The following is a 17,321-nucleotide window of genomic DNA, read 5'->3' as shown; positions in this document are numbered from 1 at the left end:
TACATGATTGTCCACAGCCAACCTCGTGGCTGCCTCATGGAAGAGCAGAAATCAAAACCCGGGCTTCCTGAACTCTGGAGGGCTTCCCAACTCCCACCAAAGGAGCTATGCCCAGTAAAGTCCTACAGCCACCCACACAGAGACACGGGCCCCAGGCCTCACTTGTGATTCCAGCTCCATCAGGCAGTCTGGGGAGTAAGATAGAGAAAGATGAGCCCCTTCATCTTGGGTCTGCAGGGGGTTAAATGGGTCTTTACCCTCCCCTGGTGGTTTCCAGACTTTTGTGCTTGAATGGCCCCATTTATTTTGTGTGTTTTCTCCATATTCCTTGTTCGCGGACCCTAGCTATCTCTCCCACAAGGGGGATAGTTGAAAAAATCATGACTGTTGCACCTGAAGGTACTTCTCAGAGGTGTGTTCAGCGATCCGGCAATAAAACCCACTCCTTCATGGGCCAGAAGTCAGAGCCAGACATTTCCCAAGAGGGTGGGATGCAGGCAGTCTCAGTGACAGTGCCTCTCTAGCATCACTGTGCCACCGTGGCTGTGGACCCGATCTCCTCATCCTGAGGATACCTGTATGGCATCTCAGAAGCTAAAACCTCACCTTTCCCGAGTCTGGCACACCCCTTTTCTACAACACTGAAGCTGCCGTTGTTGGCATTCATTCCTTAAGATCTGGTATCTCAAACCTAAATGCTTTCAGGACCATGGCAGGTAAGGCACAGAATGAAGCTGGCTGATGTAAGACTGTGAAGAACAGGCCTAGTTCTCATTTGGAGGTTTTACAACATGTGCTGTCCATACACAAAACTCAGACTGGTCATCTGACCACTGGCAACCTCTAATAGAGAAGAAAGAGCTTGGGAAGGAAACCAGGAGACCTGAGTTGCCGGTTCCTGGTGACTCAGCACAGCCTTCCCCTTGCAGAGCCTCAGTTTTCCTTATCTGTAAGAAATGGGTCTTTAAGGTTCGAAGGCACTGCCCCCTCTGACAGTCTAATTCTATGATCTGTGATAGAATACATGTCCCCAGAACAACCAGAGCCAGTGTCTGTCTGTATGTCTTTCTGTCTGTCTGACATATATTTGCAAAGTGCCTGACAAGCCTCTTTGGTCTAACTGACTTTAAAACCGGTTTCCTTGAGGTGTTTGTTGGATGGGTTTGTGACATTAATTCTTAAGCATTTTGATCCCTGTAATAAAATGACCTGCACTTAACCTTCCTTCTGGTACCACTGTTGATGTCAGAGGTTGCTTTTTTGCCAGTGTTCTCTTCTTTCAGAAAGCCATCATGAGCAGACAAGCTTAGAAAGGGTGTTCTCTTCGTGTTGTTTCAGGGAAAATAGAGAAAGTCAAACCTCCTCCATCCCCCACACCTGAAGGTCCCAGCTTGCAGCCTGACTTAGCCCCCGAAGAGGCCGCCGGATCGCAGCGGCCCAAGAATCTGATGCAGACCCTCATGGAAGACTATGAGACACACAAATCTAAAAGGCGCGAGAGAATGGATGATAGTAGTGTAAGTTTCTCCTCCTTTCCTCCTTCCCACGTCTGAGGGTGAACGTCGACGTGGCGTACGGTCCTCCGGTTCGGACGTGGCTGTGTGTGTGGTTGTCTGGCAAACATCATGGTTCCAGCACCAATTTTCAAATGTGTGGTTTACCGTGCCTGGAGTTGGGTTGGGGGTTTTGCCTTGTTTCTCAAAAACATGGATCATGCAAAGATCAGGTCTTGTTGCTGCCAGATTCTAATTTGAGTCTACTGGCACGGCTAGCGCGTGAGACGTGGGCTGTGTAGAAAGATGCCACACAGGGGCAACGTGGGGAGAGGGACACAGCTCCCTGAAATTACCTGCAGGCACCGGAAAGCTGGTCTCGACTGTCACTCGCCTGCTCTGTAGAGATGTTATTTCTCTAGAGAACTATGACGATGCTATTCTTTCAGTGTCTGCTCTGGACAATACCTATACATGGTACACAGTGCTCGGAAGACTAAGTATCTTCTGGGCTGTTACCAAGCCGGTGTGTACAGTTTGGCAGGAAAGAGCCATGTAAAATGACAGTTAAAAACCACATAGCTACCCTGGTACCCTCAACCCGGAGAACGTTGCACGTGACATTCCCATCAACCACAAAGGAAGTCATCTGCTCTGTGGTTTCTTTCTCCAGTAAGAGACTTAAGAGCCGGTGCTCCCCACAGCCTGCATGGCCAGGAGCCTGGGGATCAGCCTTAGGGGTTCGTGCCAATCTCCTTGGAGTCTGCTGGCCTCTGTCTCTTAACATTTATTGAGGTAACCACCTTCTCCCTGCAAATAGCTTGGGTCGGTTGAGGATACCCTCCAGTCGACCCAGGGCAGTCCTGGTTTATGTCTGTTGTCCTGGTGTAATTATTAATCGTATCCCCTTTCCCTCTTAACAGTGCCCCAGTTTGGGTGATAAATTACTTGATCACCTTAAACTTGAACTCAATGGGGCTCACAGCAGGAATTCCACGCTGATTTACTGCCTTTCATATCCACGTTGGCTGAGTTAAAGGATTTCTGGAGTTGAAGCCAGATACTGGACATTTAGTGGTAAAGAAAGAAAGCAAACAGCCGAATGGCAGCAGAATGACCCACTTGGTGTGTCTCAGCCTCCTCTCACTTGGGTTTGCACCTTAACTGCTTGGAATACTGGCCCAGCTCCTCTCTTGGGCTGAAACATTTCTGGGCTCTTCCCTATATTGTGCAGTGGGATGGGCCTGGCCCTCAATGGCTGCTAATAAGGTTTCCACTGCTGGGGCTCCTGCTCTGAGCCTGTAGGACCTTTTCTACCCACGAAGTCCCTTTACCTGGCCCTTCTTTGCAGCCCTTTTCTTGAGTCTGTGACCATCTTGAAGTTAGGGCTGGAAGGGGATTTTCTTCAGTGATTCCACACCATACATCGGCAGCTTTGATGGAAGTTAGCTGAGATGTGTGGGTGGGGAAGAACCAATGGACCACTTTGCATGTGACTCAGCTGAGTGTTTTTGAAGCACACTCTCTGTCTCTCTTGTGCATGCCTTTTGTGTTGAAGGGCAGGTGTTAGGGGGAAACTCCATACCCAGAAGTGAAGAGACCGCTCTTACTCATTTCATAGGCAGAGGCTGACCAACTCTGACACTCAGGCAGCCACCTGGCGAATGCCAGCCAGGTTGGATTTCACCTTTGCATGAAGGAAGCTGCTTGGAATCAGCCTTTTAACATGACTGCTCTTTACTTACCCAGTGAAGTGATAGCCTCCTGTCTCTATTTTTCTCAAATAAATGAACATTTCAGGTAAGAGAGAAACCTACTGACTAATCAAGCTGTTGATATCCACAGATCTCAAATTCAAGGCCAGGTGTTTCATACTGTCCTTGATATTACAAGAGAACCACGTTTGTTGCTGTTGAAAATTTAGGAACAGAAAAAAAAATCTATCCAACCCACCACATCCTCTTCTAAGAGACCCACATCTGGAAAAAAACAAAAACAAACAAAAAAACCAACATACTTCAATTGCTTCTAAAGCAAATATATACTCATCAGTGAGACTTCATTTCAAAGCCATCTGTTACCCTGTCTTAGTTCCTTTGATTCAGGGGACTCTTTCTATTGTGTCACCATCCATCACTGGAGAATATATTGACGTTTACCTGTAGGAATGAACAAGCCTTCGTCTCTTTTCCTAGCTGATCTGTGGCCCCTTGTTTAATGGTCCCTCATACCAGGAGGGAAGCCATAGGGAGCAGACGGATGGCTTGAAGCTCGAGTTGTATAACTGGCTTCCCTGCCCCAGAAGCTGGTAGTTCTGTTCTCCTGGCTTCGTCCACACACACTATCCTCAGAGCAAGTTGTGGCTTCTTAGATCCTCCCCCCTCTATGAACCTGACTCGGCTCACGGGTCCAGTGTCACCCAGCACTTCCTTCCAAGAAGTCACTTGGCAGTATTTATGAGCCCCTGATGCGTGATCAGGACCCAGCTGCGTGTTCACCCACGGGAAGTAGCAAGCTCTTTCTGAACTGAATGAGAAACATTCTTATTTGCTGAGCTGCCCAAGGAGAAGGCAGACTTAAAAACGAAGTAGGGTAATTAGGGTGTATGCATAGTGATGTGCTGGGTGTGATGATGTCAGTGAGCACGAAGAAGGGAGGACAGAGAAAGAGAGAGAAGGCGGGTGAAGCTGTGCCCGCAGTTTCCATGAGTAGCTTTCACCAGCCTACCTGGGAAACAAACAAACAAACCTGATTCTCTCCATCAGTCTCCACCCCAGAGCAGCAATGGTGTCTGGTGTCCCCAGTTCAGGACCCTTTCATTTTCCCTCTTGATGAAATATCACCTGCAGGACAGGAGGGAGGCCTCTGGCTCACGGAATCCCTCCCAGGGGGTGGGGTGAGGGCAACTGGGCAGTATTTAGTGGTCTTTTTTGTGTTCTTAGCCGGCCTCTCTCCTGCTGGAAACCAAGTGAGGGCTCAGGGACTGACAGAAGATGGAACATTAAGTCCTGAATCTCTCTCTGGGAACATCTGCCCAGGAGTCACTGTATTGGTGATATGAAGTCATCGGTAGATGTTTTGCTTCATTTTGCAGTTGGTGACAAAGTCAATGACAAGGAACCAGAAAAGGCCCCTTTTCTGAAAAAGTTACCCCCAAACAGCCATCCTTGTTCCCAGCTCAGGCCTTGAGCAGGATAACCCTTGAGTAGCAATAGTTTTCATCCGCCTGGGCTGGCTTCCTCGTTCTGCATGGCATGGTCCGCAATGCGTGTCACTGTGCTCGGGGTTCACCCAGGCTCCTCCTCTTATGGACCCCTTGGCTCACTTTGGGATAGGAGCGTTGCTAACGCCACTCCCACCCCTTACCCTGGGCTGTTTACCAGCCTATACAGGGCCTTTGTGAGAATTAGCAAAAGGCACCCTTTTCCAAAACTCTGTGTGGGTGCAGTCCTGCACCAGCTACATGGCTGGTGAGGGGAGCAGGGGGTCTGAGCTTCAACCCTATCCATCCCCCCAGCCTGGTGTTTTTGTGCAGTGCACACACTGCCTGTCCGGATGCAACCGTCCTGCTCTTAGTGTAGATTTCTTTTTATCTGGAAATGTTATTGTACGTGGAAATATCCCCTTATCTGGGCCTGATGCCATCTCTGGTCAGTCACGCAACTCAAAATGGCCTGATAAATCATAGTTTCCAGTAGGGATTCTTGGTACCTTGCAAAGGAAGAATGTTGACCAGTTCTTCTGACCAGTTTTTCCCCCAACCTGACCTAAACCTCAGAAGACAATGAGTTCTTGAGTCAGTGGTGCTCTTAAACTTGTTGGTAGATTTGCTTTCCCTTTCTCAGTTAAGGGGATGCCGGCAGAGTCCAGATTACCGCCTCCTAGGCATTCCGCCCCATCCTCACTCCTAGCACAGAGTCTGCTCTTGGTAGGTTTTTCCTGTGTTCTCTTTCTTTCTCTTTTGACCCGAAAATAATTACTGAGAAGGGCTTTCAGCCTTCCCTGCCTGTCTTGGAATAAAAGAAGGCCTCTTTGATTCTTAGGTTAAGTCCAGGCTTGGGGATAGCAATCACTGCTTTTCCAAGAATTCCTGGCACACTCTTCCTACTAGACCGGGATACCCTTTGGAAATTCTAGCCCAACGCTCACTGGGCAGGGGGAGGAAGCCCGTCTGGCTCCAGTGCCCACACCGCAGGCTGTACAGGAAGCTCAGCCACCATCAGTGATGCCCTGCGCCCCCAGCTCTCTCAGGTTCTCACACACGCTCTGGGAAGGTGCAGAGGAGAGGAGCACTCCAAATTCATCAGCCCCTGGTCATCAGTCTATCGTTACAGAGCTGTAATTTTTAAGCGCAAGCCCCAAGAAGCAGTCAGTGATCATAGACATATGATCCCCCCATCCAGTCTGTGGTCACCATGCCAGAAACCAATCAGCGCCTCTAACGTCCTATGCAGTGTAAAGGCAAGGTCATGACCACAATTCTGGAGAGGGCTGTCCAGAGTCAGTCCTTCTAACTCATTACCCACAGCCAGGACATTTTTTTTCCCCTGAGCTTTTTTTTGCAGTGACTTTTAGTTTCCTATAGGAACTAAAGGATCATTTTAGTTCCTTCATAATTACCCCACTCTCAGGGGCCTGTCTAGGACCCCCAAGGTAGTGATAAGGGCGGCTGCTTGGTCTCCCTTGGCAGTGCCATCCTTAGATCAGCTTCGAAGAATCTGTCTCCACAAACCTTGCATTCAAACCATCCCCTGTCTGTGGTTAGGGTCTTCTTTTCAAGGGACAACAGATTACAAAACTACCTTGGGGTTCAGAGAGGCCTACAGGAAGAGGAAGCACTGTTTGTCTACAGATGGCTATAGATTCTAACAAACCCAAAATGGCCCTTAAGGATTTTGCTGGTGGGCAGCTGGTTGCATACAATCGAGGGAAAGAATCTTGTTAATTCAAACAAAGCACAGAAAATGGAAGCAACAAATCTTGAATTAACAACGTGTGGCTTATCTGATATTTTTATTAAAGAATAATAGGGTATCTACTTGCTGCAAAAGATACAGACTTTTGAATAAACTAATATCAGATGAAGCAAGTCTTGGTATGGGTGTATCCTGGTCTCTGGATGTCACTTCCCTTCCTGTCCACCCCTGGCGTGGTGCTGGTTCCCAGCTCGGGGGGTGCTCCGTGAGTGTGTGTCTACTGTGTACTAACCCTGATTTTTCCCTCTCTGCCAGTACACCTCTAAGTTACTGTCTTGCAAGGTGACTTCCGAGGTACTTTTCCACTTGTTTGTCTCGGTCTTCCTGCATGCCTGACCCAGGTGCATGCTGTCGTGGTTTGCCATTTCCTGGTGGTTTTTTCTCCCTGCCTTTCCTGAATGGGGTGATTGCCTTGAAATGCTGGCATTTATGCATCCGTGGTACACGTGGCTGTGCTTTGCAGTGCTGTGTGCTGGGCTGGAGAAGATCTTGCCATGTTCCAGGATCTGGAAGATGTTTGGACTAGAGGGTGCACCCAATGGGCTATTTGGATTTTTGTTTGTTTGTTTCTTTAGACACTGATAGCAAATATGGTCTGGTCTGGTTAGAGAACCACGTAGCTCAAGAGGACTGCTTTGGATCAGTCCTTTGTTTACCTCAACACAAACCCAGAGGGCTCCGTGCCATTGCTTTGGGATAACTTACTCCAACTGTGAACCAACCCAGTTCCCCCTCCCTGCCATCTTTCAACCTATGTTTTTGTTTTGGAAGCTTCTTTCGGCATTGAATTTCCCCCAAAGCCTCCTCCTTTCTCCTACAACTTCCTTTTACACAGATTTCACAGACTCGTGCTATGAAAATGCACAACATGTTTTACTTTTTCCATTTTTTTGCCACATATATATTGACATATGCTATGAGAAAGCATATTGGTTTTTATATTCTTTATTTGTAGAGCATTGTGTTATTTTTATTTTAAAAGAATGATTGCAAAGATACAGAATTGTAGAGAATCATTTATTCATTCACCTGGTTAACAATTTATCGAGATCCTGCTATATACCAGGCACTTTCTAGGTTCTAAGAAGACAGCGGTCACCTGAACAGTGAGTGTCCCTGATGCCATGGAGCTGGCATTCCAGGATGCCAGGAATATGAGAGAGTAAGATTATAAAGCCCACCTAGCCAGCTTTGTCAATTCTTATCATTCCATAACATTTGCTTAATATTTTAAAAAGAAATTAATATTGCAAATACCATTCAAGCCCTCTTGTTGCTTCTCCCAGCTCCCATTTCTTTCTCCCTTGAGAGGTAACTTTTCTGGAGTTTGGTGTTGATTGTTTCCATGCATGTTTTTATCTTTATACTACATATGTCAATATACATAAATTATATCTAATGATTTTGCATGTTTCAGCCCTTTCTATAAATATAGTGTAGTATCCTGTACTCTTTATTCTGTCTGCATCAGTTTTAGATGTGTCTATGTGGATACCTATGGCTCTAGTTCACTCATGATGACTGCCATATATAGTATCCTGTTGAATGAATACGTGTCTGTTTATTCATCCTTCTAGTGATGGAAATGTAGGTTGTATATTTTCTTGGCCATCACAAACAGTGTCTTTGAATGTTATTGTACACAGCTCTTTGTGTGACCTGTGGAAGAATGTCTCTAAATATATCTAGAAGTAAAAGTACTGGTTATAGGCCTTACACATCCTCACAGTCACTACCTGTTGTAAACTATTCTTCAAATTGGCTGTGCTGACCTATAGCACAATGTATATTTTACATCTCCACATTTAGCAAAATAATTAAAGTCAACGGTAAATGTGAGCTGATGATCGCCAGTAGTTCTCTGTCACAAAGTGTGAAATGAATTGAGAGTATCATTACATGGGCCTTCCTCAGTATCTAATCGTGGTTCTGAGTGAGGAAATAGTAGTTTAAGAATTAGACCCTAAACCCACATCCCCTTTGAGTCAACATAAGGTTGATGAAAATCTGGTCAAATACATCCACGGAAGATAAGACTGGGCCCTTGTCTGCCTGCCGTGAAAGAGATGGGGGATTAAAATATTAATATAAATATGACTTAACACATGTCTTTTGTTTTATATCCCAAAATAGAATTATCTCGGTTGATTGCTATTCAAACGGACGTGATTCACTTGAATTCCCTAAGCATTGGAGAGAAAAATTAATATTAGAGGATTATTCAAAGAGAATTGATTTTCTTTTTTCTCCCACCAGACCTAAATCTGAATTAATTTGTGGAAACGATAAAACCTTAAATCAGGTCAATTTTTTTTTTAATGTTTTTCTCTCTCATTCCTATGGAGAGTGTTTATTGCACTTTCTGATGCTTCTTCCTCCAAACTCCTCCCAGCCACTGAGCAGCCATGGAGCACGGAAGCCCAGAGCATCGACTCCGCACCTGGAGTTCTGGGTTCAGTTGTTAGCTTTTCCTTCTACTAACTGACATTAGTCAGATTATTTCAACCTCCCTGTGCATCAGTTTCTTCATGTGTGAAATTCACGGTATGAATCCCATAGAGCAGTAGCTGTTTCATGGTACCTGTGATGTGTTTACTATCACCAGAGCCCTAGAGGCAAGTGCTTTTTTTTTAACCCAGAAAGGAAAGGAATGGACTTTAGGAAATAAAGTTAATACACAGAAATCTAGAACAAGAGTTCTAGATTTGCTAGAGCTTTATTCACACACACACACACACACACACACACGCCCGCACACACACGCACACACTCTGAATTAATTGCGAAACAATGCTCATCCACATACCTTCCCTGAGGGCTTGGCTTTTTGAATCTTCAAGAGGCCAGTTTTTAGGATGGCTTCACCCCTGAGCCAGTCCTAGATCATAAATAAGCCTTGTGGACCCAAAGACAATTTTAGAGCAAGGTCACTGGCTGTTTTAATAATGATCTGCTTCTTGAGACAGTGATCTTGTCCGTGCCTTTACCAGAGGTTTTAGATTTCATCAGAAATTCAGGATCATGATAAGTCGCATATCAATTAGGGGAATGAAAGAAGAAAAGAGGGCTCATTGTTGGTGTCTATGAATTATTTGCGTTGCCACAAGTACATGTTCGAACCCAAGCTGTGCTGGATGTTTCCATAACTATAAATATTGTTTCTCTGCCCATTATACTTTTTGTGACTAAGCTCCAGGAGGGAAGAGAGCGTTCTCTCCTGAACATGAAGCGCTGTGCCCGACAGTTGGTAGGAACCCAATAAATAGCTCTAAGATGGATGGATAAATGGACTGAAACGGGTTCCTGAAGAAAAGAGTAAATTAAATTTATTTAAGATGATTGAGAATTAAAATAGGGCCAAAATACAAGACAAAGGACATCTGAAATTGATGGGGACAATTTTTGTCAGAACCTTAGATTTATTTTTTACCTCCCATGTGAACCTTTCAGTTGTATCTGCAGTCTGCAAGGCAAACATATGACCATTTTACACAGTGTAGAGCTCCTTGTCAAAAGGCCTTATGTTTGAATACCACTTGATCATTTATAAAGCCCTTTCACATGATGAGAGAAACACACAGTGATTGTTTAAGAATTTGCTGTGCCCTGGAAACTTTGCTAAATTCTTTACATGCGTTGCCTCATTTATTCCTGAGACCAACTCAGTCCTGTGGTTTGTATTACTCCCATTTTACGTATAAGGTCTGAGGCACAGGGTAGTAAACCTTCCCAAGGTCATGTAGTTACTAGGATTTAAACTTAGACCTGCCTGGACTTCAGAGTCTGCCTTGCTTCCTGAGAGAGCCTGTGAAATAGTGCTGGTGTTGTGTCCATCTTACAGATAAAGAAAGATGAGCCTCAAGATGCCATGAACAACAGGAACGTCTTCTAGGCAAAGAGCTGGAAATAAAGCTCAGGACTTGCAATTCCAGTCCTGCACTGCCTCCCGGTACCGTGTTACCATGCATTGACCAGAAGACCCCACTATTTAACTCTACCAGACTTGGGAGCATGCTTTCCTCCTACTTAGATATTGGCTAAGTGACCATGACCATATGTTTACACACCAACACTTTGGAACATGGCTTATGTGCTGCATGATGAACATTTCTTCAGGAGACGTGATTGAGTTGTGTCCTACATGTCCGGCCCAGCTGTCCCTGCTAGGAGGACTGGTGAAGTCTTCCCGGAGGAAAGACACTGCAGCTCTGGCAAGTCCGTTCATTTGTCAGAGGTGCAGAGAAGCAAGTCGAGATGCCCCTGCCCCCGCCCAGACCTTTAATCTGCCCAGAATTTGCTAATGTCTGGGCTTCCGTCACTGCCTGTAAACCTGCATCTCCCTGCTTCTGTGGAGTTGCCAGCACCTCTGTCTCTTGCTAAAATGATTGTTCTTCAAATAAGCAAAGGCTTCGTTGCACGTTGGTTTGATAACCAACCAGTGTTGGCTCTGCTAGACTTTAAATTCAGAAACTGCACATCCTAAGGTAACGCCGTAGGAATTTAACTGGTTGGCATGCAGGAGCTTGCTTTCGGTGCATATCATGAAATTGAGCCATTTCTCCTGTGTTGGCAACCTAAATGTCATTCGTCTGCGTGTCATCTGGATCAAACTCAAGCTGGAGCAGATCGGCTGAAGGTTTCCCCTGGAGTCCACGGACTCTTAGGGAGCAGGAGAGAGGTGGCCTCACCCCAGTGGTGGTGATGAGCCTCTGTGTCCTTGATGTTGTCACCTTTCACTTCCTTTATTAGCACCTGTGGCTCTGAAGTTATATCAGAATGCTCAGATTCCTTGTTATTGGCCTGAGAAGCTCTTTTCCTTTTCACTTAATTCCTCTTTCAAGCTTAATTGTACCAAAGTGGATTTTTGTGATATAAATATGATTATAGCTTGGTAGAATGAATCCACATTGGTTCAGTTCTTTGAAATTACTTTCTGGTCTCCTTATGAAGAGACTGAGACCATCTGTAGCGGTGCTGTCCAACATGGTAGTCACTAGTTTCATGAGGCTATTGAAATTAAAATTAATTGAAATCAAATATTTAGTTTCTCAGCCACACTAGCTGTGTCTCAAGTGCTCAGTAGCCACGTGTGGCTCATGGCCACCGTATTGAAGAGTGCAGATACAGATCACTGCCTTCAGACTGTGCACGTAGTGATCCACGTTGACATCAAAAAGCTTGATGCAGTGTCAAGTCTAGTTTAATGAAACTTGCAGAACAGTTCAGGAAAATTAAATCTCTCTATTGAAAACGATGGGTGCAATAGCAAGTGAACTTTGGTTTTGAGATGAATGCATACCCAGAACCTCCCGTCTCCCACCTTTACTTTCACGTCTCTCCCACCTCCCAGCCGTACCAGACACTTTACCACCTTCCCCTCTCATTAGATGCTGTTGAGAGAGGGAGAGGAGGAAAGAAATGGAGAAGTTGGTTTGTGTACATAATTAACATCCATGAACTCTGCATAATTTTTTTCCCTCTCTCTTCAGGTCCTTGAGGCCACACGGGTTAATCGAAGAAAGAGCGCACTGGCCTTGCGCTGGGAGGCAGGGATCTATGCCAACCAAGAGGAAGAGGACAATGAGTAATCAACTTCCTTCCACCCGGAAGCTTCTTTGGTGCTTGGGTTCCCAAGAAACCAAGAAATCAACACATCAAAGCATTTTAATAGAATATTTATTAAAGTGCAAACAAACTCAATAATCCTTATGTAGACCAGAAGCTGCAGTGTACAATGATGAAAAATAAAGTGAAAAAGAAGTCCACCCACCAAACTCAAACTCCTGGGAGTCAAAAGAGAAAGGATTTTTTTGTGTGTGACTCAAAGGATCGCCTGGGTTTGGACCACAATTGATCCAAAAGGACAAAGAAGTTATAAGCAAATCGACATGGTTGCTACAGGCAGAACTGAGACCAGCCTAGCTGGGTGATGGGGAAAACAACGGTAACGTGGCCATTTGGAGAAGCCCCAGAGCTGGTGCCCTCCACCCGGCGGAGGATAGGTCCCTGCACCTGCCCCAGTTTCCCACCCTTCACAGCATCGGGGTGTTGGACTAACTCCATTTACTCCAGCAGCCATAAAATAACGTTTTTCTCTCTATTTACCCAGAAGAGGCAACTCTGGTTCCATGTCTCTTCCATTTAATTGTTTTTAATTAGGAACAATTAATGATCACCATTCTTATTTTGAAGACAAGAGTTCTTCATGTTGCAAACAGCCTGTTCTACATTCGGAGGCTGAGGAATGGGGGAGAAAGCCAAACCAAATGGATTATTTTAGCTTTAGGATCGTGTCTGCTTGTGATACTGACTGAGCTGCAGTTTATGAGAACACATTTTCACAATTCTGTTTCTTTATATGAAAACTATATTTAGTGGGCAACAACTATTTTTATGATGGGACGGGGGAATATATCCATGTATAAAACCTATACACATCAAACAGCTTGGTTCAAGAGGGGAGGGGGATTTTTAGAGTGGCAATAATTGGAAAACGGGCGAACGCTGCCTTAGAGAGGTAGATGATGAGAAATAGAGGTGTTTATAACTATATTTTGTATATAAAGTGGACCCTCAGGGGAGTAGGAAGAATGATAGATTATTTTGGATTAATCAGAAAGGGAACAGTAAAGAAAGCTCATGAAAGTTAGAGAAGAAGGGAGGGAGAAAGAGTGGGAAAATAAGGAAGTAAGAGATTATTTTTGCTGAACAACCAGTATTTTTCAGGATGACACAGAGAATATAGAATAGGAATTTAAGTGCAGGCTTAGAATCAGCTACAAATCCTAAAGATAGGGTGGGGTTGTGTGTGTGTGTGTGCGCGTGTGCACATGCCTTTGTATATTTGTGCAAAGCGCATGTGTGCTCACAAGTAAGGGTGTGTGTGTGTGTGTAAGGATTAAAATTCCAGAATGATCATGGGACAAGGGTGTTCACTTATTTCCTTCAAAGCAGCTTGCCAGCGCCAGGAGTGAGAATTTCTTTTTTATGAAAAGGATATAGAGGCTCCGAGCTGATGCAGTATTTGTAATATTAAGTTGACCTAACATGGTATTTGCATGAGTCACAATGGCAAAGTTTTGAGCAGTTTTGTAATTTGACATTTAGGAAAGTATCATATTTATTCTCATACTCTGTATTCACACTTAGTATAGGCTAAAGGATGCCCGCTTTACTCTTTCTGCCATTTAAAGCAATATGATAAGGGTATTCAATCATTGAATGCCCTCAATTTCTGGATGAGAAATTTTTCAGTTCTGGCCACGAGAAAAAAGTGACCAGCCTTTGTTTTTTCCATCCCCTTTGTTTTAAAACTGTGGTTTTTAAAAAAAGCAATAAGTAAGTCAGACCTCACTAAAATTATTTTCGTTTTTATATCGTTCTGTCATGAGCACTAATATGTTATGCGGACAAGTAGCAGTTCCATGAAATTTGTCTGTAGATGTCATGCACATTATCTTTGCTTCTTTTATTAGACTAGTGTCAACTTTAGGGAAAAGTTTATTCATAAGCAAGTGGTGGACACAAAGTAATTATGGAACTGTCTGATAACTTACAAGGATCCTTTGAAACTGCCGAGGAAACCTGCAATTTGAAGCCAAATTCTATGGATGGGTAATTGGCACCAGCTGTATATGGTTCATGCTCCTGAACATTCTGAATGAAAAGTCAACAAAATGTGCTGGCCACTGGGGATACAAAACAAATAAGATCCCTGCTGTTAGGAATTTATTTTCAAGTGGGAGAGGCTGGTGTGGAGACAGACATTCCCAGGAAAATGAGATGAGGAGTCCCGGCAGGTGAAATGGGGACACCCAGGAAGGATGCTTTGTCTGAGGATTTCCAGCGTTCCCAAGGCAGGCACGGGAATGAAAACAGATGGGGCAGCAGCATCGTGTAGCCCAGGGACACAGGGGCTGCTAGGATGCCTGGAGAACAGAATGGTTCTATGGGGTGCACGAGAAATGAAACATGCTTCATGATTTGTGGACTAACTCTGGGTCTGGTAGTGACCATAGACTTGATACAGATGAACTCTCCATCTTTTGCAAGAGGAAACAGACCTCAGGACTTCCCTGAAGTTTTTGGTTCTGTTTTGAAGGAAACCGTGTACCCACCTTAAACCTCCACTTGAGAAAAGAATGGGCAGCTGAAAAGAAAGCTTAGGAGGCCACACAATTTCTGCAGTCGCTTTAGAGGCAGATAAATTGGTCTTTGACTACAGTTGATTGAACCAGACACACTTATTATGCGGAGTTATAGAGCTGGGATCCTTTGGTCCATGCTTCAGATAGGCAACAAATGCAGCGTTTCCGTGACCCTCTCACAGGCAGAAAACCGTTTAACTGTGGCCCCTGCATCTCCATCTTTTGCTTGTTCCCTTCTGCTGCCTTCTGATGACTGCTGTCAATTTCCTGGTTCCACTCACCTATAATCCTGTTAAAATGTAAATTAAAGTTCCCTTGGAAGAGCCAGATTTTCTCTGCGCTCTTGAGTTTTTTACTCATTTAAGAAACATTGGGCCATGGCTTTGTACATAGCACCGTGCTAGGCTCTGGGATCCCAAATGAACCCCTTTAACTTTGCGAAGACGCAGCAGACCCCTGGAGGAAATTCACCCCTGCCTAATCCATTGAGAGGAAGAGGCTTGTCCAAAAATTGGCCTCTGATGCTCATCCCTGCCCCCCAAATAGCACGCAAGCTTGTTAATCTCAGCTAGAACAAATGTTTAGATTCTGTAGATGTTAAAAGCTTTCCTGAAAGTATTCCATTCTGCTTTGTTTATAGATGTTCACTTTCCTCCGGAACTGATTAACTACTGACATTCCTTGGCTTTCTCATCCAGAAATTATGGAAACAGGGTCTGTCAGTGGCAGGAGTCTGGGCTGTGTCCTACGTGAATGACATGCAGTTTCCTTGCCTCTTTACACCCGTGCATGCTACCCACCCTAGACAGTGATGTATAAGCAGTATATAGATCAGTGTCCACATGTATACACAACACACACACATACACACACACACACACACAAGGCATAACAAGGAACACTAAAACACTGTTGACTCTTGTCTCTGAAGACAAATAATTAAACATTTTTTTCCAACTAAAGAATGGATGTAAGTAAACTACGTATTGAAAAAAAAAATAGCCTAAGTGTTTAGAGATGGTGACTATATCCAGTTTTAGTGACAGAACCAATTTCCTGAATTTTAAGCATTCAGTGAGTGAGCTGCCAATTTTGATTTTGTGTTGCTCTTTACCCAAATGACTTTTTTTTTTCTTTTTTTGGAGGAGGGGGCAAAAAGCAGCAATACTGTGTTTGAAAATGATACTCTGTATCTGCTCTCCTGTGTATGTTAACCACTTCAATGTTATTATCCTGCTTCAGTTTTATAGTGATTGTGAGGCATTCAATGCAAGTATACAATTATTTTCTCATTAAAACCCAGCGTGTGTTGTTTTTATAAATGATGGCCACTCGTTTGACTGTCAGGGGAGGTTGGAGGACCGAGCAGCCTGAGGGTGGCCTGCCTGTGCTCTAACCTCTAATTCTATGGGGCAACATCTGCTTCTTGCCTGTTTGGAACCAAGAAAGCAATACTAGTTGGTGGAGCAGGCCCATGACAGGCTGTTCGCAGCACCCCTTTTGCCATGTCGTCTCTAGCTGCCCTAGCTAGACCCTGGAAACTCCAAAAGGACCCACAGAAATGATACAGATGCCTCTTGAGGAGGTGGGTAGACTCCAAGGTCAAAGAGATGATGGGGCAAACGGTAGGACAAACAAGCTCAAGCTTTGCATGTGGCTCTTAGGCTCTAATTTTTATTATTCGTTCCATTCCCAGAACCCGTATTTGGCTTTCCTCTGAGGAATAAAGCATTTTGGACTTTACAGAGCATCTGAGACCACAGGTGAATCAGGAAGCTTCCTCCCCAATTTCCTCCTGCCCTCCCTCCACTTCCTCACCCCCCACACCAGGCTCCAGCCACTCCAGTCCGTTCTACATCTTAACCTCTGGAGCTAACTTGTGCCAGGACCTCCAGTTTCCTGCTCTTCCTTGCCACCATCCCCTCGCCCACCTCTCTTCCTGGGGTCTCCTTTCCAGCTGCCTCTTTCTCCATCTCTCCCCACTTATATAACTTCTTCCAACCTTCCCCCACCCCACACCTCCCAGGATTTCCAACCATATTCTCCTGTTCTTCCCTGTGGCATCACTTTCCAATCTCTATGTGGTGAGAGTTCTGAATTTTGATGGGAAGCGGGGGGGGGGGGGGGGGGGGGAGCGAGAGGTCCCTTTGAAAACTGGATCAAACTCTAACAAAAATGGATAACATTTATGAAGCACTGAGAATGTGACAGGCACCTTCTGTGATTTCCACGAATGTAATCTATCTTACAACTCCATGGGGTGTACTGTTTCTGTTTTGGGGGGATTTTTTTGACCATGCCACATGGTTTGTGGGATCTTAGTCCCCCAACCAGGGATCAAACCCGGGCCCCTGGCAGTGAAAGCGCTGAGTCCTAATCACTGGACCACGGGGGAATTCTCTGGGGTGTACTATTTTGATTTCCATTTGACATGTCAGGAAACGGTTGCCACAGAGCTGGTGAAGAGTAGCACTTGAATTTGAACCTGAGCACTCTGATTCAAGTGTTGCTCTTACCCACTCTTCCCATAAAAATGCACATCGGCAACTTCAGATACAAGGTCCGGTAGATCTGATGATACTTGTGGGTCTGGGTGACATTACCACACCGACTCCCACTGTGCTCTCCAGGCAGAGGGCTCTCGTGGACCAAGGCCAAGGCTGTGATAGGAGCTCAAGTCTTGGGGGGAGAGCTGGGTTTTGGTG

General features: G+C 45.0%; 1 protein-coding gene across 5 annotated transcripts in view; it reads left to right on the top strand.

The window, feature by feature from the left end:
• PALM2AKAP2 (PALM2 and AKAP2 fusion) overlaps positions 1-15,938 on the top strand; it is a 335,745-nt gene extending 319,807 nt beyond the window's left edge. For 3 of the 5 annotated variants that reach the window (XM_057720829.1, XM_057720831.1, XM_057720832.1), the window contains 2 exons: positions 1,339-1,517; positions 11,959-15,938. In XM_057720829.1, the coding sequence (XP_057576812.1) occupies positions 1,339-1,517; positions 11,959-12,057 (278 nt within the window). In that variant the 3' untranslated portion in view covers positions 12,058-15,938. Of the gene's footprint in view, positions 1-1,338; positions 1,518-6,724; positions 6,764-11,958 lie in introns of all 5 variants that reach the window. The other 2 variants (XM_057720828.1, XM_057720830.1) reach the window with 2 other exon arrangements.
• Positions 15,939-17,321: the final 1,383 nt, after the last annotated feature.

The sequence above is a fragment of the Hippopotamus amphibius genome, chromosome 2 (genome assembly GCF_030028045.1).
Source record: "Hippopotamus amphibius kiboko isolate mHipAmp2 chromosome 2, mHipAmp2.hap2, whole genome shotgun sequence".
NCBI lineage: Eukaryota > Metazoa > Chordata > Mammalia > Artiodactyla > Hippopotamidae > Hippopotamus > Hippopotamus amphibius.
This window is presented reverse-complemented; position numbering and strand designations above follow the sequence as displayed.